This window comes from Capra hircus, chromosome 20, assembly GCF_001704415.2.
Source record: "Capra hircus breed San Clemente chromosome 20, ASM170441v1, whole genome shotgun sequence".
Classification (NCBI taxonomy): Eukaryota; Metazoa; Chordata; class Mammalia; order Artiodactyla; family Bovidae; genus Capra; species Capra hircus.
Window position 1 is genome coordinate 36,926,139 of NC_030827.1, and position 25,335 is coordinate 36,951,473.

The 25,335-nt window shown below is 39.5% G+C and overlaps 1 protein-coding gene across 1 annotated transcript in view; it reads right to left on the reverse strand.

Annotated features, from left to right (window-relative positions):
* WDR70 (WD repeat domain 70) overlaps positions 1–24,910 on the reverse strand; it is a 272,589-nt gene extending 247,679 nt beyond the window's left edge. Inside the window, exons 1-5 of the mRNA XM_005694782.3 lie at positions 24,784–24,910; positions 24,618–24,677; positions 20,419–20,502; positions 12,676–12,796; positions 8,684–8,879 (exon numbers count right to left, since the gene is read on the reverse strand). Of these exons, the coding sequence (XP_005694839.2) occupies positions 8,684–8,879; positions 12,676–12,796; positions 20,419–20,502; positions 24,618–24,677; positions 24,784–24,808 (486 nt within the window). The 5' untranslated portion in view covers positions 24,809–24,910. The remainder of the gene's footprint in view (positions 1–8,683; positions 8,880–12,675; positions 12,797–20,418; positions 20,503–24,617; positions 24,678–24,783) is intronic.

Below are 25,335 nucleotides of genomic sequence, written 5' to 3' on the forward strand. Positions count from 1 at the left end.
TGGTGGTCTAGTGGTTAAGAATCTGCCTGTCAATGCAGGGGACACAAGTTTGATCCCTGGTCTAGGAAGATCCCACGTGCCACACAGCAACTAGGTCCACGCACCACAACTACTGAGCTTTAAGGCCCTAAGCCTGTGCTCCGCAACAAGAGAAGCCACTGCAATGACAAGCCCGAGCACTGCAACTACAGAATAGCCTCTCTCCACTTGCCGTACTAGAGAAAACCCTGAGCAGCATCAAAGATCCAGCACAGCCATAGTAAATCATAAAAATTAAATAAACAGGACAAATTAACCTTTCTGGGGAAAAAAAATTTGTATTTACTGATTGTTCAGTGGTTCTTATTCAATTCTTTTTTGTACCGAAAACCTTTATAGTGTTATTTATAGTCTCTCATCTGAATGTTGTTATATTTTGTTGCTGCTATTTCTGTTGCAAAACGGGTTTTTCAGTTTTAACCCTTTAAACTTAGACACTATCAATTCTGCTTTGATTAGTCCCCTTTTGTTTTAGGTAGCTTCATTTCAAATACAATAACATTCTCACCTTTTTCTAATATACAGTCTTGATTATTTCAGTCTGTTTAGCAAAAATGTCTGGAATAATATAATAATGTGACAGTTACCACCTTTTATTCTTAATTTTAAAGGGAATACCTCTAGTGCTCCTTAATTATGTATAACACTGACTGGTGGTGTGAAGCATGAATGAGTCATTTAATACAATATTAAAGTTTCCTTTTAGTTTCATTTTAAAATATTTTCTTAGGAATCATGTTAACTATTTTAAATTCCATTTTTGTTATATATTAAAAGAGAGGATCATAATGATAAATACCAGGCACCATTCTAAGGGTTTTATATATATATTTGTTCACTTATTCAACCATCCAGACCACCGAGTTAGGTGTTTTATTAGCCCTGTTTTACAAGGGAGGAAAGAAAGACACGGAGAGGTTAGAGAAGTCAAGTAATTACAAAAGTCACACAGCTTCAAAGTCCATTTCTCTAATCACTACCTTATATTGCCCCCTGTATCTGTATTTTATTGACTGGACTACAATCATTGAAGTCCAGTCAACAGCGGAAATTGAGAGATGATTTAACATAGCTACTCACGTTGAAGTAATGTAAGATTAGGCTAAGGTGGTAGTAATGGAGACAGAAATGGAGAGATCTGGTATATACTTTGGAGACAGAGCTAGTAAGACTAGTTAAAGAATTAAGACATTGGATGTAGAGTAAGAAGGAAAGAAAGGAATCAACAATGGTGACTAGGTTGTGCCTTATCCTTAGCAAGTATTGAGAACCTTGTTTCCTGTTTTTTATATTAATCTTATTTATGTATCTTGGTTTCCCTTTTATCATTCATTCTTCCTAAAGTATGCTTTCTTATAGCATATCATCTCTAAATCTTTTTTGGAACAAGGTAAAACATACAAAAACAAGTTTATTCACAAATACTTGAGACATTTTATATCCAATACTGTTCTCTTTGGGTTTGTTCTATACCCGCCCTAGATTTTTCTTCTTACAGGGGTGGTGGGACGGGGGCGGGGCGGTGGGGGGAGCTGCACTAGGTCTTAGTTGCAACATATGAACTCTTAGTTGTGGCATGTGGGATCCAGTTCCCATACCAGGGATCAAACCCCGGCCACCTGCTTTGGGAGGCTGGAGTCTTGGCCACTTGCCCATCAGGGAAGTCCCTGACCTAAATTTTTTAATTAAGATCACGATTGCCTTATAATAAAGGACTGCTTTTTGTAATCCCATCATTTGTTCCTAATGACAGGCACAGTTTATTATCAATGTGGAAACTGGAAAAGAACAGAATAATATAGGGCAGAAATAAACATTATTCTCACTCCTATAACATAGAAGGAAGCAATGGGAGGACTTTTTACCATACACGTGTAACATTTAAAACTTTAAAATCATAATGTCCATATAGTTTCATGTCCTCTCCTTAGTGCTAATGAAAACTCTTAGCATGCCTAATGACTACATAATACTTTCATATGACTACATAACAATTTGCTGGTCCTTCCCCCATTATCAGATATGTATTTACATTATTTGTAATTATTCCAATATTTCAGTTATTTTCAGGTTTTTTAGATATGGAAACTTTCTGCCAAGAGAAAGCTCTGAGCAAGCCTAACATAAAAAAGAGCTAGCCTTGTTGAATATAGGGGAAGGGCCCAACCCCACCAAAACCACCCTTCAATCGTGTTCCACGGAACACATTCTGAAAACCACTACAATATGCAGTGCTGTGATAAACATCTTTGTGCATAAAGCTTTTTCCAAATTTCCTGAGGCTAGAATCTCAGAAGTCATAGTACTAAGTTTAAAAAAAATAAACATCGTTAAGCCTCCCGATATTTAGTAATAATAGTCTCAGTAACTATCAGAGCTACTGCCTCAATTTCTAGAGTATTACCTGGTCACAGCACTTCACAAAATTTGACAGTTATAATAAGTTTAATTCATGATAGGCACAAAAGGATGTAAAAATGAGTAAGATTCAAAAGGACAGGAGTTTACCATCTCTCCCAAGTCATCTTTGGAAGCAATTAAACACAAACGCTTAGAGACATCAACCTTCACATGTCATTAAAGAAACATTTTTCATAAAATAAAAATCAAAATAAATGTTATTTCTAAGCTATTTGGGAGAAAGAATGTTCTTAAGTAAGTTTTATATGGAAACTTCAAAGTGGCTTCATTAGCACAGAGAAGCAGGACAGCAATTCCATATCCTTCTTTTAAGAAAATATCATTTTGTAAGCAATAACCCACGTCCATAAGTATCCATGAGGCATGATACTGATCATAACCTACGAAGGTAACCTAATTTAGTAACCTATGACCCCAACTGTGACTATTTCAGTGAGAAGTCACAAATGGTGTGGGAAGAGGTACATCAGAATAACCTATAAAGACTTTTTTTTTTTGGTAAATTATTTATTTTAATTGGAGGCTAATCACTTTACAATATTGTAGTGGTTTTTGCCATACATTCACATGAATCAGCCATGGGTGTACATGTATTCCCCACCCTGAATCCCCCTCCCCCTTCCCTTCCTATCCCATCCCTCAGGATCGCCCGGTGCACCGGCCCTGAGTGCCCTATCTCACGCATTGAACATGGACTGGCGATCTATTTCACATACGGTAATATACATGTTTCAATGCTATTCTCTCAAATCATCCCACTCTCACTTTCTCCCTCAGAGTCCAAAAGTCTGTTTTTATATCTGTCTCTTTGCTGCCTCGCACATAGGGTCATCATTAACATCTTTCAAAATTCCATATATATGCATTAATATACTGTATTGGTGTTTTTCTTTCTGACTTATTTCACTCTGTATAATAGGCTCTAGTTTCATCCACCTCATTAGAACTGATTCAAATGCATTCTTTTTTAATAGCTGAGTAATATTCCATTGTGTGTACGTACCACAGCTTTCTTATCTATTCATCTGCCGATGGACATCTAGGTTGCTTCCATGTCCTAGCTACTGTAAACAGTGCTGTGATGAACACTGGGGTACTATGAAGACTTTTGTTATAACACAGATTGCAGGAGCTGGGGCCGGTTCACCCTAGTCCTACTGACCTGACCTGTGAATTACAGAACCTATGAATATTCTGTTTAACTGTACCAAATATGATTCTTACATTCAGATTAAGAATCACTGAATTATTAAAAATATTTATCCTTAATTTCAATAACACTTGCTGAAATATTTAGCCATTCAAGTGTGTAAATCTGGTTACTTTCCTAACAAATATAATAGAATGTAAAAGTGGCAAAGGAGCAAACTGGAAAAGAGGTTGGAGGGGAACCTGCATGTTTGCAAGTTAAGAGCCAAGAGCAAGTAGATAGACAAAGGGTAAAACAAAAGATACAAAAGGGTGATGGCGATGAAAAAAAAAAGGAGAGGAAGTCAAGGGCACCTACAGAATGGTTAACAGCCTCAGTAAGCAGACAGGACAATTCTGATATATTTCAAATTGTAAAAAATATAGCTAGCATTCTGCCGTATAAAACATTCTCCTATAATTTTGTTTAGTATTACCTCAAACTGATTTCCTGAAGGAACTAAATTCAGTTTCTGAATCAACAAGCAAAGAATTACCAGACTCTAAGTCCGACCAACCACAAAAACAAAATTCTTTAAAAGGCCAGAAACATTTGAACTCAACATTAAAACGTCAGCCCAACACTGCTATGTAAACTACCTACAATGAATCATGCTAATTTGTCTGTCTAGATCCCACAGTAACATTCATAGTCGAGACAGTATTCAGTAGATTTCCTTTGCCTATGACTCCTAATTCTACTATTGCTTGATCTAGAAGGCTGCCAATAACCCACTTATCAAATATAATACAGGATAAAACTTCGTTGCCACTCAGAACTTAAAAAAGAGACTGAGGTTGCCACTCATTAAGTCTGGAAACCAAAGGCCTCCATTCAAGACCAATATAATTTACCTGAATCTAGGAAGGCCACTGCAAAGCCACATCACAATGTTTCCAAATATCCAAGCTATCTGCTTCACCTACCATCTCTGCCTTAGTCTTTAAAATGTTGGTTGTGATATGTATTGGAAAGAAAAATAGGAGAAATGGAAACAAGGAATCTCCCACTTTAATCTCCAATCTAAAGCTTCAGACTTAATCCATTCACAATGCTAACAAGTACTCCATTATCAACTGGTGGTGGTTTAGTCACTAAGTCGAGTCTGACTCTTGCAACCCCATGGACTGTAGCCCACCAGGCTCCTCTGTCCATGGAAATCTCCAGGCAAGAATACTGCAGTGGGTTGCCATTTCGTTCTCTAGAGGATTTTTCTGACCCAGGTATCAAACCTGGGTATCCTGCATTGCAGGCAGATTCTTTACTGACTTAGCTATGAGGGAAAGTGAAGTCACTCAGTCATGTCTGACTCTGCGACCCCATGGACTGTAGCCTATCAGGCTTCTCCATCCCTGGGATTTTCCAGGCAAGAGTGCTGGAGTGGGCTGCCATTTCCTTCTCCAGGGGATCTTCCCAACGCAGGAATCGAACCCGGGTCTCCCACATTGCAGGCAGATGCTTTACTGTCTGAGCCACCATTATCAGACAGTGTATACTTTAAAACTGAAGCTGTTACTGGCACAAATCACCAGCAGCCTTGCTGTGCCCCACATGTTATTCAATCACCATTTTCTGTTTACTACGTTTACAAGAGGAAAGGCACACTATAAAAAGTTTTACTACCAAAAAGAACCAATACATAATCTTATAAAAAAAAACAGAAAGCTGTTATTCAGTCTCCTGATACAGTTCAGTTACAGCCATGAGAAGCTAAAGCTTTCAAACAGGCTTTTGAGATCCAGACCCAAGCATGTTTTCCCTTCTCTGCCTAGCTGCACTTTGGGTTTACTCACGTATCAGTTCCAAGTCAAGGGTTCTGTCTTCACTAACGCTATATTCTAGACAAGTTGACTTTCCCATCTTCCCAAATCTAATCTTGTGCACTGTGCCCTTGTTTCAACTATTCACTCTTCCTAGATTGGAGGTGGGCTCCTCCCACCTCACCCATCAAAACGTTAACCCTCTACAAGGCTCGTTCCAATTCCACATCCTTCAGAAGTACAGGCATTCCCTTTTATCCTTGGTTTTTGTTTTCCTCAATTTCAGTTCCCCTTGGTATGAAAATACTATTAAATGGAAAGTTCCAGAAACAAACAATTTGTGAGTTTTAAACTGTATGCCTTCCTGAGCAACAAGACAGAATCTCAAGTTATCCTGTTCCTTCCCGCCCAGCAAGTACACCATTCCTTTGTAGGACATATGCCGCCATCAGTCACTTTAGTCGTCTGTAAAGATATCACTGTTTTGTGTTCAAATAATTCTCATTTTACTTAATAATGGCCCCAAAGTGCAAGAGGGATGCTGGCAATTCACATATGCCAAAGAGAAGCTATAAAGTGCTTGCTGGGAACAGGCAACAAAGATCCAGGATTTGAGTTCAACAAGTGTATGAGTTCTCCTTCTTTCCCTTCTTGGCTCCTGCCATTTCTGGGTCCAGTGATCACTATCTTATTAAAGGCCTCCTATTTGGCCCTTGTATACTCCAACTCCTTACAGTTTATCTCCAGCAGGCTCCAAGAATTCCAGACCAAACTGATGTTACTACAAGGGTGGAAGCTGGTTTCAGATATGTAATACCTCAGCTTAGATCAAGTAGAGTGAGACTTCTGCTCTGCTAGGCAGGACTATGCCCCTGCAGAGCAGAAAGAAGTTACAAAAGAACGAGACCTCTGCCCCAATTCCCAAGAAGTTATCTTCAGTATGAAGTCTCTCAGGGCAGTGTTGTTAGGAGAAGCACACTGACTGAAACTGCCCACCCTGGCCAGGCACCACAGTAACCGTTTGTGTGAGTTACTTTATGACAGGAGGTCCTAGCAAGGAACACAGAATAAGCAAGCCACCACCAACCAGAAGAGTCTGGGAAAGGTCAAAGGGAGACGCCATGTTTCTGACCATGTCCCAGAATCCTTCCTGCTGGCATCCGTCTTGGCTGAGCAATGAGTATGCCACCAGGAAGGACGAGGCAGACTGATTAGCCAAAGACAACCTGGAAACTAATCCCATCACCATAAAACCCGAGACTGGGAGACACCAGGCAGAGCAGTTCTCCTGGGTTCCCTTACCCTGCTGCTCTCCGCCTGGGTGCCCTTTCCAATAAATTCTCTTGCTTTGTCAGCACACGTCTTCCTCAGACAATTCTTTTCTGAGTGTTAGACAAGAACCCACTCCTGAGGCCCTAGAGGGGGTCCCGCTTCCTACAACGGGTGAAAAGTTAAAAAGTACTCAACTTGATAAGGAAAGAAAAAAAAAAAACGGTATGCGGAGGTTGCTAGGATCTACAGTTAAGTACCAATCTATCTATGAAACTGTGAAGAAACCAAAAGAAACTCATGCTACTTTTGCTGCCACACCTCAAATTGCAAGTGATAGCCACAGTGCACGATAAATGCTTAGCTAAGATGGAAAAAACATTGTTATCTGCACAACAACATATTTTGAGAGAGAAGGAAAGACCACATTCACATACAGGCATACCTTGTATTAATATCCTTTACTGAGTCTTTAAAAATTGAAGATTTTATGTCAGCTCTGCTTGGAACAAGTCTGTTGGCACAATTTTTCCAATACTTTTTCTCAATTCATGTCTCTGTGTCATGTTTTGGTAAATTTCACAATATTTCAAACCCTCCACCAGTAAAGAGATTACAATTCACTGAAGGCCCAGACAGTAGTTAAGGATTTTTAGCAATAATGTATTTTTAAATTAACATATGTACCTTGTTTTAAATATAATGCTGCACTGCACAGTTAACAGACTATAGTGTAAACATAACTTTTATATGCACTGGGAAACCAAAAAGTTCTTGTAACCTGCTGTATTTCAACATTTGCTTCATTATGGTGGTCTGGAACCCAACCAGCATTTATCTCCAAAGTATGCCAGTAACTTTTATTACAATATATTGATACGAATGTTCTAAGTTACTGTTGTTAGTCTCTCAATGTACCTAATTTATAAATTAAACCTTATCATAGGTATGCACGTACAAGAAAAACACAGCATATATAAGGTTCGGTACCATCCGCAGTTTCACGCATCCACTGGGGTCCTGAAACATATCCCTCCTGAATAACGGGGGACTGCTGTATTTCTTCTCTGGATCTGATTAGCCTCATCTCATTAGCCTCATCTTTCCATTTCCCTCTAGTAAGAAAACTCAGCTACACATAAATCACATCACAATTTCACCACAATATCAACTGCATGTGCATGCTCAATCATGTCCAACTCTTTGCGACCCCATGGACTGTAGCCTGCCAGGCTCCACTGTCCATGGAATTTTCTAGGCAAGAACACTGGAGTAGGTTGCCAGTGCCTACTCCAGGGAATCTTCCTGACCCAGGGGTTGAACCCGTGTCTCTTAAGTCTCCTGAAATGGCAGGCAAATTCTTTACCAACTGTACCACCAGGGAAGCCCGGATATCATGTACTTGCACACAATTAGGTCCTCACTATGGCAACATCATTTCCCCTCAAAACACTGTTCGGACTTCTCCGTTCTCTCTTCCTCAGCCCATTCTCAGCAACACAAATCTGCATTAGTCAGCTGAGGCCACCATAACAGAACACCATAGACTGGGTGGCTTAAAGATCAGAAAGTTATTTTCTTACAGTTCTGAAGGCCAGAAGTCCACAACCAACATGCCAGAAAACTTGGTTTCTGTTGAAGATTTTTTTCCTGTCTCCAGGAGAATCTTACCAACTCAGAAATCAAACCCAGGTCTCCTGCATTGCAGGAAGATTCTTTACTGACTGAGATATGAGGGAAGATGAGTATATAAATCATTCCAGAGTACTAAGCAGAGTTCCCCGTGCTATACAATAGGTTCTTATTAGTTACAATTTTATATATAGCAGTTTGCATATGTGCATCCCAATCTCCCAATTTATCCCTCCCCAACCTTTCCACCTTGGTAACCCTAAGTTTGTTTTCTACACCTGTGACTCTTTCTGTTTTTCAAGTAAGTTCATTTGTACCACTTTTTAAGATTCCACATATAAGCGACTTCTTAAATTACCACTGAAATACTTACTTCCTCCTCTTCTGAATCACCATCATCATCATCTTCTTCTTCCACATCTTCTGCAAGAGGTGGAGGTAAAGAACCAAGAACACCTTCCTCCATAGGATTAACTGGTTCTTCCACCATTTTAAGGGGTAAAGGGGGGCCAATTAACTCATCATCAGAAGAGTCAGAACTCTCGTCACTCTCACTGCTACTTGTATCCCTGAAAATACAGAAACAGAAACTCATCGCCTTTGCTGCAAAAAAGAACATACTCTGGAGACAGTATTGATTTCTCAGGAAGCCCTATTTCTCCTTTTAACAACTGCATTTTTTACAATGTTTTTTAATTTGTAATCCAAACATTAATTGTGTGGCTGAAATATTTATCTTTTGAATTATATATATTTTTCTTTCTTAAGTAATGTCAAGAAACACATATTTTAATTATTAATTGTATGATTAAGAAATAAGCAAAGATTTTTGATTATATTTTTTAAACATATTCATGTTTTTCAGGTAGAGTAATATTCTTTCATCTATTATTGTTTGAGGACACATTTTGCATGAGTTTTTTCTTTGAAATTTTGTGAGTTGTGTACTATGGTCCACGATATGGTCAGTCTTGCATATTTTATGTAAACTTGAAAAAAATAAGAATTCCCATTGTTGGGCTGAGTGTTCTGTAGACTTCAATAAAAGGTGTTGGCTGAGGGCATCCTTAAGGTCCTTTCTCTCCTTGCTGACTCATAGCTCACTGTCCATCAGTCACAGACATGAACACTGACATCTCACACTAAATGCAGACGTGCCTATTTCTCCTTTCAGCTCCTTCCCTTTCTGCTTCAGGTGCTTCAAAGCTCTAATGCTAGGAGATGCACGTTCAGGACTACCATGTGTTCCTGAAGAACTGCCTTCAAATACCATTTAATCTTAAGAAAGTAAAAAACTTCTCTTATCTATCCTATCTAAATACAGTTAAAAGTCAAAGACAAAAACTCAGAGCAATTATATGTTAGAGGCCCATCAGATAACCCTCATGAACCAGCAGAACAACTGTGGAAGAAAAACTACAGAATACTACACCGTAAGAAAGAAAACCATGGAGAGAACCAACGCCTCTATGCACTGTGTGTGAATACAATCACTGTTTGCCACAGGAGCAAATAAAGTAAGAAATGAGTATTACCGCAAAAGATTTCAATACATTGTCTGAAATACAAATTATTTCTCTCTCTTTAATTCAAGTATGATGAGTTGCTAAAATTGTTAAATGTAGCTTCCTTGGACTGTAAAAGATACCTTATTCTAGGCAGTATCCTATTGAATCTCCACTATTTTTCCACCCAACACATGAGCTGCTGCTGCTGCTACTAAGTCGAGTCAGTCATGTCCGGCTCTGTGCAACCCCATAGATGGCAGCCCACCAGGCTCCTCCGTCCCTAGGATTCTCCAGGCAAGAATAGTGGAGTGGGTTGCCATTTCCTTCTCCAACAACACATCAGAGGACTAGCATAAGTGAGGTGAAAGTGTCAGTCACTCAGTCATGTCAGATTCTTTGTAACCCCATGGACTGTAGCCCACCAGGCTTCTCTGTCCATGGGATTCTCCAGGCAAGAATACTAGAGTGGGTTGCCATTCCCTTCTCCAGGGGATATTCCTGACCCAGGGATCGAACCTGAGTCTTCTGCACTGCAGTCAGATTCTTCACAGTCTGAGCCACAGGAAATCCAACAGGGGACTATTATATACTCTCATTAAAGTCTTTATCAAACACCTCCATACATTCTGTAGCAACCACCATCCACCATCCCTCTACTGACTACCCCTTCCCAGAAGATTGAGAATTGCAATTTTAACAATTAATCTACCAAATAATTTTATAGGAGTCAAAGTGTCCTTGTCATCTAATGAAGAATCTTCACTATATAAGTTTCACGAAGGCAGAAATTTAAAGTCTGTTGTGTTCCCTGCTGTGGCTCTATCAGCTAAATGATGCTTGATATCAATAACAACTGAAAAGGGACTTTCCTGCCAGTCTGGTGGTTAAGACTCTAAGCTTCCACTGCAGAAAGGGCACAGGTTCAATCGATGGTCAGGGAACTAAGATCCCACGTGCTATGTAGCGGTGGTTTATTCACTAAGTTGTATCTGACTCTTGTGACCCCATGGACTGTAGCCCACCAGGCTCCTCTGTCCATGGGATTACCCAGGCAATAATACTGGGGTGTGTTGCCATTTCCCTTCTCCAGGGGATCTTCCCGACCCAGGGACCAAACCCCAGTCTCCTGCATTGCGTGAGGGTTTTTTTACCACTGAGTCACCAAGGATTTCCATATAACACAGTACTGACTCCTTGGTTACAGCTGTAAAAAGATTTACCTTACTATTTTGTTTCCCAAGTCCCCAGTTGTCTCACCAAACTTACCCACTTATCAGAAAGTATGGCAAAAGAGATTTCTAGGCAGTTTTCTTATGAGATGACAGGCTGTTCTTCTCTGGCTTTCATTCTCTCTCTCTCTCTACCCATCTCTCTCTGCCTCACTGTTTTTCTCCATTGAGCTCTGTGCCCCCATGCTCCTCTTGGAAACACAGGCTGAATATGCTCAGCTTTTGCCTAGGCTGTGGGGCATTTTCTGGCACCTGTACTACAGACAACTTTTATTACAGGCTGAATTGTGTCCCCAAAATATTCATATATTGAAGTCCTAACTCGCAGTACCTCAGAGTATGACTGTATTTAAAGACAGGGCTTCAGAGAAGTGATTAAGCTAAATGATATCTGTAGGGATGGGCCCTATTATAACTGGTGTCCTTATAAAAAGAGAAAACTTGAACAGAACTTAGGCGGAAGACAACGTGAAGAAATAGGGAGAAGATGGCCATCTACAAGCCAAGAAGAGAGGCCAGTGAACCCTGCCTTCATGTTGGTCCTGGACTTCTAGACTCTCTAACTGTGGGAAAATAAATTTCTGTTGTTTCAGCCATCTAGTCTGCACTAGTTTGTGATGAAAGCCATGACAAACTAGTACAGCAGCATCTTCCTTTCTTTTCTCCCCTTAATTAGTGAACTAAAGAAATATATGGAACATCTGCCATAAGCAAGATATTGTGCTGGACACAGAGAGAGCTGGGAAAAAGGACAGGATAAAGAGAAACGTTAAGACACTGGGCTTCCCTGAGAGTTCAGAGGTTAAGAATCTGCCCGCCAATGCAAGGGACAGATCTGATCCCTGGTCCAGGGAGATCCCACATGCTTTGGGGCAACTGAGCCTGTGGGCCACAGCTACTGAGCCCCCACACCTAGAGCCTGTGCCCTGCAACAAGAGAAGCCACTGTAATGAGAAGTGCACACACCGCAACCAGAGAGTAGCCCCTGCTCACTGCGACTAGAGAAAGCCAGCACACAGCAACAAAGACCCAGAGCGACCAAAAAGTGAATTTTCAAAAAACAGTTTACATAGCCAATTTGACAATTTAAAACGTACCTCAACAACAGAATTCTTGTACGATTCCACCCAGATTTGGAGTCCGTATACCTATTTATACTGCTTGAAGTTCTCAGTAATTATGTTATATAGTATTAAATTTCACTTTGAAGTAATTTTAATTTTAATGGCTGCTTTCTCCTATCACTCAATAAACTTTACAATGTGCCACTGTTTAAATTCTTTCTCAGTTATAAAGGATCCTACCAAAGAAAGTTATCATGAATACAGAGTTTGGGGAAAGGGACAAAAGATGTAAATGACAAAATAAACATGAAAAAAATAACCAACTTGTCAATATCTTTCCAACTTTACACAGTTATACTCTGCAGTCAAAAGGCAGAGTTTTAATGCTACATCTGGAATACTTTAGAAAAATTTGACTGATTCACAATCTGACAAAGGACTTTGTTGTGGTCCTAGAGATCTACAACAGCCTGAAATGGGAGAAATCATGCAAGCTTTTTAGTATGAGGAACTTTGCCTAAATTGTGTTACTAACACCTAGAAAATGACAGTAAAGACAAGCACCTGGAAGATGATTTAGAGCAAGCTCTGGCCACATTCGAGCCTGAAGATGTCGGTTCAAGATCTTCATTTTGCCTTCTTAATTCTTTCTCTCTGTTCATTTCTTCCTCTCTTTCTCTTGCTTCTGAAAAGGTCATAAAAATTTTTTTCAACAGTTAGACTTCAAAATTTATTATTTAAAATGTTGAAAACTAACAAAATTACAAAGATATAACACAGAAGTGTTACCGTAATAGCAAAAAACTATCACTCTAAATGCTCAACAATGAGAAAACAACTGAATTTTACTGTATATCAACACAGTAAAAAATACAGCCAATAAGAATAATGATAGAAGGGAATTCCCTGTTGACCAGTGGTTAGGACTTGGTGTTTTCACTGTGTTGGCCCAAGTTTAATCCCTTGTTAGGGAACTAAGATCCTGCAAGCCACATGGAGCGGCCGAAAAATATATATAGAAAATATACAAATCTGGGAAAATATTAACAGACAGGTAAGCAAAATTAGAATATGAAGAGTATATGAACCATGACTGTAGTATGCAAAAAGACGTGGCAAGTGACAAGAAAGTGTTCAAACATAAGATTTTAGGTAACCTCACATTTTAATATTTTAAACTATAAATTCAGCACTCCCTTCCTTTCCGATTTTCCCAAACTGGATTTTTGGCCAGAGACTTGATGCCAAAATTATGAGAAAAACTGAATTACATCAAGTTTCCAGAGTTTTTACCTTGGAAAGACAAAACAAATTTATCCAAGGAAATCTAATCTTCCTCCTCTGATAATTTCATTCAGCAACTGGAGGGAACATAGGAAGGAAATTAATTATATGAATAAGGCTTGTTCTCGATTGCTACCATCCTCAATAACCTGAGATAATCTTTAACACTTTTTTTGAAATTTAATAGTGAAGAATAATACACCCAAAGTTAAGCAATATCAAAGGGCACTTACTGGAATGCTGCACTATTCAGGGTCTTTTGTTGCTAGGATATAGAGGGTGAGTAACTAGGAAATAGGCAGCAAGCGTTAACAACTAGCCATTCATTTCAAACATGGAAGATTAAAAAACTCTCCAGGAAGTTGTAAGGCACAGTCACATTAATTTTTTTGTGCTCTCCACTGGGCTGAGGTGGGTCAGGAGTTAACAGTTCTGCACTCTGATGCTGGGGAGGTTGAAAACAGTAAGAGAAGGATAATGCCCAAATTTAAGAGTGAGCCTGCTGGGCTCCTACCTTCATCCTGCCTCCCTAGTAATTCCCTCTGTACCCTCCAGGGTGAGGGAGGGCGGGGGAGCTGAGAGAGGCTGGGGAGTAAGGCAGGGGAGGCCACACTTGGACTGCAGGCTCAGGTCTTAGGGACAGTTCTGACACTAATCAGGAATCAGACCCTAAGGCACACATCATTAGTCACCTATTAGCAGCCACTTCTCCCTTTTTCCTTGCAAAGGAAACCACAATTCTCCTGATGCTGGGCCCCTTCCTGTCTAGAAGGAGTAAAGTTTGATTTCAAGTGAACCATAGTGAACCTGCAAGGGCTGTTTTTGCAACTGATGTACCACACTAATGCTGGCTAATAACACATGAGAGGAAAACAGCTGGAGGTACGTTTGAGAAAGGTTTTTTTACTCCTAAAGAGTTACACAAAAGTCTTTCAGCCTGTGGATGCAGTCATCTGTACGTTAACAAAATTTTGAATCATGAGGACAGTGAGCTTAGGATAAGACAACACTCTAAAGCTGGCAAAGCAGAAAAAAGGGGAAAAATCTTTAAGTTCTTTGTATCAGGATTCAGAAGATGGAAGAGTCCCATTCCAGAGATCTTGTCATGGTGTGATACTAAACTTTTCTTATTTAAGCCATTTTTTATTAGGTCTCCTATGACTTCTTTGGAATGAAAACAGTGACAGACTTTATTTTCTTGGCTCCAAAATCACTGTAGGCGGTGACTGCAGTTATGAAATTAAAGATGCTTGCTTCTTGAAGGAAAGCTATGACAAACCTACACATCGTATTACAAAGCAGAGGTATCACTTTGCCAACAAAGGTCTGAATAGTTAAAGCTATGGTTTTTCCAGAAGCCACGCACTGATGTGAGAGTTGGACTATCAAGGCTGAGCGTCAAAGAATTCATACTTTTGAACTGTGGTGTTGGAGAAGACTCTTGAGAATCCATTGTATTGCAAGGAGACCAAATCAGTTAATCCTAAAGGAAATCAACCCTGAATATTCATTGGAAGGACTGATGCTGAAGTTGAAGCTCCAATACTTTGGCCACCTGATGCGAAGAGCTAACTCACTGGTAAAGACCCTGAGGCTGGCAAAGATTGAGGCAGGAGGAGAAGGGGACGAGAGAGGACAAGATGGTTAGATGGCCTCACGACTCCATCACCGACTCGATGGACATGAGTTTGAGCAAGCTCGGGGAGCTGGTGATGGACTGGGAAGCCTGGTGTGCTGCAGTCCATGGGGTTGCAAAGAGTTGGACACGACTAAGCGATTGAACAACAACAACAACAATCTTTATAACAATACTTGAAGCAGAAACTTTACTTCAGCTTCCAGTTCACTTCAGTTCAGTAGCTCAGACCTGTCCGACTCTTTGCGACCCCATGAATCACAGCACATCAGGCCTCCCTGTCCATCACCAGCTCCTGGAGTTCACCCAAACTCACATGCATCGAGTCAGTGATGCCATCCAGCCATCTCATCCTCTGTCGCCCCCTTCTCCTCCTGCCCACAATCCCTCCCAGCATCACAGTCTTTTCCAATGAGTCAAATCTTCACATGAGGTGGCCAAAGTACTGGAGTTTCAGCTTTAGCATCATTCCTTCCAAAGAACACCCAGGACTGATCTCCTTTAGGACGGACTGGTTGGATCTCCTTGCAGTCCAAGGGACTCTCAAGAGTCTTCTCCAGCACCACAGTTCAAAAGCATCAATTCTTTGGCGCTCGGCTTTCTTCACAGTCCAACTCTCACATCCATACATGACCACTGGAAAAACCATATGGGATATAACTGACAAAACTGTAAGATAGGTAAAGTGTACAATGTGATGATTTGGTACAGATACTGAGAAAGAATATTTCCCATGGAGTCAATGAACACAACCATCACCCCACATATTTATCCTGTGTTTCTTTTTTTTTTTTTTGGTAAGAATAATTAAGTTCTACTATCTTAGCAAATTTCAACTATATCCAATACAGCTGAAGTAAATACTACTATCTTCACTTAACAGTTTAGGAATCCAAAGCAAAGAAGTAACAGCTCCAGTTAGAGCAAAGTAGTCAATTGAGGCTCCACAATGTATCTTTCCTTGATGTGATCAGACCTTCTGAAGCCTGTAAAATTATCCAGTGAGTACCACCCACTTTATAAAGCAGTGACACTGCCTCTCTCCCCAAAGGGCCATAAAGTACAGCCCTTTACTTGCTTACCTGTCACCAGACTATTTGGAAACTATGACCCACCTACCTATCTAACTAGAGTTCCTCCCCAGTGGATGAATGCTCCAAACTACTTGCCCCATCCAGGTGAATTATCTTTTTAATTTAGATGTTCTAATTTTATTTATTTTTTAGCCATATTGGGCAGCATGCATGATCTTAGTTCCCTGGCTAGGGAACGAACCTGTACCCCCTGCATCGGGAGCACTGAGTCTTAACCACTGGACCACAAAGGAAGTCTCTAATTTTTTAATTTAAAATTTAACTTTTTTTTTTTTTTACAATAGTAAGGATTTTCTACCCAGAGAGGTTCCTGTCATCACCTGCTGCTTCATTAAAATGAGAAGACAAAAAAAAAAAAGGAAAGACATTTGTGAGGAAAAAAATATTTTTTTTACCTCACTGTCTACAAAGGACAAACCAAAATGAGACTAATTCAATAAACTGCAGCTCCCCGACCAAGGGGACCATTTTTGTGTATTTTACCAAGAGTAGGACCAAGCACACTGTACGCTGTAAAACATATAGGAATCCAAGGATTCTGTAAATACTGTAAGATGCTCTGAATATTCTATTAGCAAGACTGAATTAACTTACTCCCCAAAACCTCATTTTATTCTTTTAAGTGCCTCAATTTATTGGTATCTCTCTACTCTCAGGTAGCTAATAGTTTTGGACAGCCATTCTGCAAAAGCACCCCAGCTGCATGCAGTTCATCCAGGATGACAGCAAACTATCCAAAACTACCATGTCCCAACTGGGCTGATTCGCACAAATTGCAGATTCACATGAATGTAATCTAGCAGCTGAAAAATATCACTTTCATTGTATCTTAAGCATTATACGAAGAAATGAGTGTTAAAATAACATGCAAAGGAAATAAAACTAATAGAAACAAGCTAGAGTGATGTTTTAATCATATTCTTTTTTTCCAGTTGCTCAGTTGTGCCCAACTCTTTGTGACCCCATGAACTGTAGCCCACCAGGCTCCTCTGTCCAAGGGGATTCTCCAGGCAAGAATACTGGAATGGGTTGCCACTTCCCGACCCAGGGATGGAACCTGGGTCTCCCCCATTGCAAGCAGATTCCTCACCGTCTGGGCCACTAGGGAAGCCACTTGCTAAATGTTTCTGCCATTCTGAAATGATTCAGTAGGCTACCAATTTCATGAAAAATCATATTCAATTTTAAATGTTTAGTGCAAAAATGACTACAAATAAAAAAATAAGATCAGGATTATCTGACAACATTAGTTACAATTCATTATTAACTATTTAGAGATGTAACTACTATATATCAAGTTCTGCGTTAAGCTACTATAAGTATAAATATGAAAAACAAGATTATCAAGACATGAACAACACTAAAATAAATTTATAATAAAGTATTATTTTAAAAATGTAGGGAACAATTACACCCAGAAGAGTTTTGAATACCTAGAAAAGGTAAAATATGAGGTGAGGCCTTAAAGGATAGGTAGGATTTAGCTAGGTAGGAAGACAATTTCAAGTTAAAACAAAAATTTTTTTTAAGCTTTTCTAATTTCTAAAACCTCTGGGACAATTATTCTTTCCAAGATAACTAAACCATCCATTGAAATCATCTTAAAATCCTACCTCGATATGTTCTTAAGGAATTTTTTTCCAGTCAGGTAACAGAAGGTTCATAATCCATTGAAACCACGGCCACACTCAAAATAAGCATTTGAATAAAAGACATTTTCTTCCCCATCTATCTTCTCAGAGTATATTAGTTCTAAAAGAGTCTATGTCTTTCACATGTCCAAAACCTACTAACAGCTTTCATAAACATAAAAAATACTTCAAAAAAAATTTGTAATACTATTTTCTAACATTTTTGGTAACACATATTTTACTCAGGCTTTATAGTATAATTCATCCTTTCTTTTAGAGCACTTAAGAACCAAAACTTCACATCTGCATACACAGTTAAATCTGCCATTAAAAGGGACCAAAAGTTCTTATTTTCCTCAAGTCTGATGTCAAAGTTCAAGAAGACTCCAATACCTATCATTAAGGCCCATATCAGTATTTTTTAACTTTTAAGAAAAGGCAAACTTTGGCTTCTTATATTTAGATGCAAGGGTAGAAACAGGAGTCTAAGTCCAAGAATGCAACATGAAGTCAACAAAGTTCAACCCACTTAATTCATACACAAATAACAATAGGAAAACAAGGCCCTGAGATAACTTTTCAAAATTTTAGAACTCTAATAACTCTTTATTGGAATTCTACCTAAGTGCTACATGAATTCATATTTTACTAACAAAAACGATAGGAATTAAAAGTGATATTTATAACATTACTGTTTAAAAAAGTACTATGCCCAACATCTTAATCCCTTCAATAAACCTGAAGGGAGCTTAAAATAACTAAGGGAGACCTTATCATTGTCAACGAACAGATGGGGAAATTAAGGATCTGAAATTTGAAGATCCATCTGATGTTATTCATCTAGTAGAATGTGGGTCTAACCCTTAAAGCTGGGTCCTCCAACTCCGAATTCCAAACTCTTTACAATTCATCATGCCATTTAAAAAAATTCTCCAGGGGCTTCCCTGGTGATCCGGTGGTTAAGACTCCGAGCTCCCAATGCAGTGATGAAGGATTCAATTCCTGGTCAGGAAACGAACACCCTGCATGCCACTCAGCATGGCCAAAAGAAACACACACACATTCTCCAAAGATGCAGGATTTATTTTTTTAAAGACAATATTGCAGTTTTAAATTCAATTCAATCTGCATAAATAAATACTGAGAACCTATCTTACGAGGCATGGTAATGGGGACTATAAAACTTAGGTAGGGGAATAAGACAATCACTATTCAAAGTATTTGGTATCACACACTGGAAAGCTAAACTGCAATAGTATAAACGTTCACTGAAACATTCAAAGATGAAGTGTGTAATACATTTGTACATATGCTACAGAGAGCATGTCTCTACATGTTGTTTGATGATACTAAATTATTTAATATTTTTAGGTGTAGTAATAGTATTTCAGTTAAGATTTTCCAAAATCCTTATCACTTAAAGACATACAAAAATATTTATGGGTGAAGTAATGTATCCAGTGTTTTTGTCAAAGCAATCTGAGAGGAGAAGTAAATGGAAATAACACTGGCCATGAACTGTTACAATAGTTAAATCTGTGTGATAGGAATATGGGAGTTCATTCTTGTACTTCTGTATGTAACTGAAATTTCAGGTAATAGCTGCAGCTTTTTTAAACAATATACATTATATGTAGATAGCTGTCTTTTTACCACACATACACACACAAAAATCAAAAACTATTATTCTTCCAAAGACGAAAAATCATGCTCACTTCTCAAATGTGAGATAGTACTGCTATATAATTTATCATTTTAAAACAATGATAAGTACTGGAGCAACATTCCCTCAAATTCTTCCAGGAGTCCTGTCTCTGGTTCCGAGTGCCTTCTGCTCTATCAGTTTACATCTATCCCTTCTCTAGTATAAGAATGAACTGAATCAGATCTAAAGAAAGCAGTAGAGGAGACAGTCAGCTCCAACGATCCTGAGGTGGTAGCTAGAACTGCCAACCACCTGGTATCAAACCAGACAGTCTGGAAGTTAAGGCCTTCATTAAATGTCTGATACAACTCATGAATGCAGGGATTCAACAGCACCAGCCCCATTCACTGGATGGCTCAATTTTCTATACTGTCTGGGTCAACGATCAGTGGTGTACACAACTCTGAGAGCCACCTCTCGCTCAGCCTTCCAAATACTGGTTCCACTGTAAGCAGGAAAGAAAAAAACGAAATGAGAATCAGATAGAGGGTGAAGAAGAAAAGAAACCACTATTCTGATTCTTTTTTTTTTTTTTTAATTTGGTTGCATTAGGTCTTAGTTGTGGCTCAAGGGTTTAATTGCCCTGAAACATGTGCAGTCTTCCCAGACCAGGGACTGAACCTGCATCCCCTGTATTGCAAGGTGGATTCCCCACCACTGGGCCACCAAGGAAGTCTCTGTTCTGATTCTTATAAATTAATTTTGAATCCTTGTTTGTTCATAGCTCACACCTCTGACAGATTTTAGAACTCAGACCTTCCTACCCTAGATACAACTTTTATCATATTTAAAAAATATGAGATAATGCTGGCTCCTTCCAAAGGAACCAGCACATGTGAACTTTAAACATTTTTGAATTTTTTTTTTCATTCTTATAATTTTATACCTGGTAACACACTTGTGTAAATTGGATATAGTATCTACATAAATAAGAAACCAAATAACTGAACTTCTTACCCAGTGTTTTCCGACTTCTTTCCACTGCTGTTCTTCGAGTTTGTTCAAACATTGCTTCCAAATCAAACGTGCGAGCTTTTTTTCCTAAAACAGGAATAAGCAGCAGACTGTGATTTTCTTGAACAAAGTTGGCCAACATTCGGGTACTCAATATTTATTTACTGATGTATCAATAACCACTTAAAGTCTATCTAATTTATAGCACAGCTACCAAATAACCATAAAATATCAATGAAGGAAACGTTTACTCCCCAGCGAATTTTTAAAAAAATATTTATTATTTATTTGGCTGCACTGGATCATAGCTGTGGCACTCAGGATCTTTAGTTGCAACATGCAGGATCTAGTTCCCTGACTAGGGATCCAATCTAGGCCCCCTGTTTTGGGAGCTCGGAGTCTTAGCCACTGGATCACCAGGGAAGTCCCAACTCCCCCAGGAAACTTAATTACAATCTAATCACTAAATAAGATTAACCAGCCAACTTTCCGATCCTCCTGTAATTTATCTAGACTCTTCTCTTTGAAACTTCAACATGGGGTACTAGGCAGAATAAAGAATGTTCATATCATAATTCCTGAAACCTGTGAACATACTACATTCACAGGGACTCTGCACATTAATGAAGGTTACAGACTTAAAGACTGAGATTACCCTGGCAAGCCCAGTCCATCATAGAAGGTCTTACAAGAAAATGTAGAATGGATGCAGAATAGATATGGCAGAAGTCAGAGAGACTTGAGACTTGAGACGGACCACAGTGCATTTGAAGATGAAGGGAGCAAGAAGACAAGCAATGCAGGTATCAGAAAGAGGTAAGAGACTCCCACTTGAAAGCCAGTAAGCAAACAGGGGTCTCAATCCCAAAACCACCAGGAACTGACATTCTGATGACCTGGATCTGCTTGGAAGCAATGTTTTATTTGATTTTACTAGGGTTTTTTTTTTTTTTTTTTCAGTACCAATACCTATTCTATGTTAGTGAGAATGTGGTAAAAAGGCTTTTCTTACACACTACTGATTGATATAAACTGAAACCACCTTTCTGAAAAGCATTATGACAACATATATCAAGAAATTTTAAAAGCTATATACTCAATTTTTTGTTACTTTTTAATACCTATATATTTTATCAAAGTAGTCCCTCCTGTAGAAATCTACCCTATGGAAGTATACATAAAACTCCTTTTATAAAAGGAGATAAAAGAGTTATTTATAAAAATGTTTATTTCAGTATTACTGATAAAAAGAAAGGAACTATGTGAGAAAAACCTCAAAATGTTACAAATTATAGCACTTCTATCTACTAGTCAACCCATCAGAAGAAATACTTTGGAAGAGCATTTTTATAAAATGGGAAAATCCTCAAAATATTAAGAATTAAACAAATTCCATATAATTAAGAATAAAATTGTACAGAAGTACATATGATCTTAATGTTATTAATACACAACAGAAAAAACTGGAAAGCAAACAAATTTTTCTGCTTTGATTTTTAGCTCATGAGATTATGAATGATTTTACTTTCTTCCTTCTCATTTATTATGTTCTTTATATTAGAGAGAAAGCTATTAAAAAGAACTACAACAAAAATAAGTAACATAATACTAGAGTACACAATACTGTGTAAAAAAATAAGTACATAATACTACACTTCATGCAAAGATGGGCACAACAAACAACAGAAATGGTATGGATCTAACAGAAGCAGAAGCTATTAAGAAGAGGTGGCAAGAATACACAGAAAAACTATACAAAAAAGATATTCACAACCCAGATAATCACAATGGTAAGATCACTCACCTAAAGCCAGACATCTTGGAATAAGAAGTCAAGTGGGCCTTAGGAGGCATCACTACGAACAAAGCTAATGGAAGGTGATGGAATTTCAGCTGAGCTATTTCAAATCCTAAAAGATGATGCTGTGAAAGTGTTGCACTCAATATGCCAGCAAATTTGGAAAACTCAGCAGTGGCCACAGGACTGGAAAAGGTCAGTTTTCATTCCAATCCCAAAGAAAGGCAATGCTAAAGAATGCTCAAACTACCACACAATTACACTCATCTCACATGCTAGTGAAGTAATGCTCAAAATTCTCCAAGCCAGGCTTCAGCAATATGTGAACTGTGAACTTCCAGATGTTCAAGCTGGTTTTAGAAAAGGCAGAGGAACCAGAGATCAAATTGCCAACATCCGCTGGATCATGGAAAAAGCAAGAGAGTTCCAGAAAAAACATCTATTTCTGCTTTATTGACTATGCCAAAGCCTTTGACTATGTGGACCACAACAAACTGTGGAAAATTCTTCAAGAGATGGGAATACCAGACCACCTCACCTGCCTCTTGAGAAATCTGTATGCAGGTCAGGGAGCAACAGTTAGAACTAGACATGGAACAACAGACTGGTTCCAAATAGGGAAAGGCTGTATGTTATTACCCTGCTTATTTAACTTCTATGCAGAGTACATCATGAGAAACGCTGCGCTGGATGAAGCACAAGCTGGAATCAAGATTGCTGGGAGAGATATCACTAACCTCAGATATGCAGATGACACCATCCCGATGGCAGAAAGCAAAGAACTAAAGAGCATCCTGATGAAAGTGAAAAAGTTGGCTTAAAGCTCAACATTCAGAAAACTAAGATCATGGCATCTGGTCCCATCACTTCATGACAAATAGATGGGACAGTGGAAACAGTGACAGACTTTATTTTCAGAGGGCTCCAAAATCATTGCAGATGGTGACTGCAGCCATAAAATTAAAAGACACACCTTGGAAGAAAAACTATGACAAACCTAGACATCATATTAAAAAGCAGAGACATTACTTTGCCAAGAAAGGTCCATCTAGTCAAAGCTGTGGTTTTTCCAATAGTCATGCAAGCTGAGCGCCGAAAAGTTGATGCTTTTGAACTGTGGGGTTGGAACAGACTCTTGAGAGTCCCTTGGACTGCAAGGAAATCCAACCAGTCCATTCTAAAGGAAACCAGTCCTAAATATTCATTGGAAGGACTGATTCTGAAGCTGAAACTCCAATACTTTGTCCACCTGATGTGAAAACTTACTCATCTGAAAAGACCCTGATGCTGGGAAAGATTGAAGGCAGGAGGAAAAGGTGATAACAGAATAAGATGGCTGGATGGCATCACCGACTCAATAGACATGAGTTTGAGTAAACTCCAGGAGTTGGTGATGGACAGGGAGGCTGGCGTGCTGCAGTCCATGGGGTAGCAAAGAGTCGGACACGACTGAGTGACCGGACTGAACTGAACACTACAGAAGCATACAGCACTTTTGTAGACATGACCTCGTAGGAGATAATAAATATGTGGTTCAAGACATTACCCAAATAAATGAATGTATGAATGAACAAACAAGAGACTAAAGTGAAGACTTTGGAGTAGGAAAAAAGACTAACCTACAAGGACCCACTGTATATCACAGGGAACTATATTCAACAGTTTGCAATAACCTATAAGGGAAAAGAATATATTATTATGTATGTGTGTTTGTTTAAATGAATCACCCCGCTGTACACCTGAAATTAACATGACATTATACATCAACTATATTTCCCCTTAGTTCAATCGGTAAACAATCTGCCTGCAAGGCAGGAGACCTGGGTTCCATCCCTGGGTTGGGAAGATCCCCTGGAGAAGGAAATGGCAACCCACTCCAGTATTCTTGTCTGGAGAATCCCATGAACAGAGGAGCCTCGTGGCCTACAGCCCATGGTTTCACAAGAGCCAGACAGGACTTTGCGACTAAACCACCAATACTTCAACTAAATAAGAGATTTAACTATTATAACATCACTTAACAGCCCACTTGATGCCAAAAGACCCATCTTATTACAGACCACAATCAGTGGTTGGCTCTTATCCTCAGGATGCAGAGAAACAACTCTCTCCATTAACCAACACCTGCCACCGGGTAAGTCAGGCAGCAATCTTTCTTTTTCACTAACCGTCCCGTAAAAAGTGTCACCTGGGCTGGTCTCAAGAGACAGAGAGGAGTTAGAAAACAGATGGGGGGAGAGTGTGACTTGAAATTGCAAGATACACACACTAGGGCTAAAAGTATTAATAGGTAGGACTAGGCACAGCGGAATGTCGGGAAACAAGGGACAGCTCGGCCGCCCCTCCCAACCTGCGACTCTTAAAACCTCTGCAAAAGAAGACCATGTTTAGGGCAGTCACTCACCGAACCCCGTGAAACCCATGGTGACCGCCAGCTGTGGGTCTGGTCCCGATACATCTGAGCCTGTCATTTGAGAAAGAGAAAAGGGAAAAGGCCTTGTCAGAGGGCGACTCCAGCGCCGCCCGCCCTGCCCGGCCCATGCTACAGGTGCTCGCCTCACTGAACCCACCATCGCTGGGCCCCGGGCGCTCCATGTTCGGCCACTCTCCAAGAAACCAGTAACAACCGCAGCACAAACAGCTGCGGAAGACTCCCGGCAAACCGGGCAGGAAGTATCGCCTTCAAGCGTCAGCGTCGCTGCCAAGGCCAAGAAAGGAGCCTTGCGCGGAGGAACAGAGGCCTCCCTGGGCTGCGCCGCCCTAGCGGGCTGGCAAGGTATAGGCACCACACAGCCGGGTGTCCAATTAAACCCATTGGAAGGGGATTGTCTGGGGTTTCTATTAACTCTTTTTACTTCCTAAAATGCATTTACCGACCAGGTGACACTTAATCCTCAGAATTCTAAGGATGGCTTAAAATTTCACATCACAACTAACCTTTAAGAAAGTTTTGGTATGCTGTCAGAGAAGAATATTCACGTGTCCATAAATGTTAAAATACTCCCTTCTTCAACTGTGTAACTGTGTGAGGCCCCCCTTTCTCCATATACTTCCACTAAACAACATATAACAACGGTACATATGAAAATCTAGCTATCTCTTATTTAGCCAAACATTTAAGG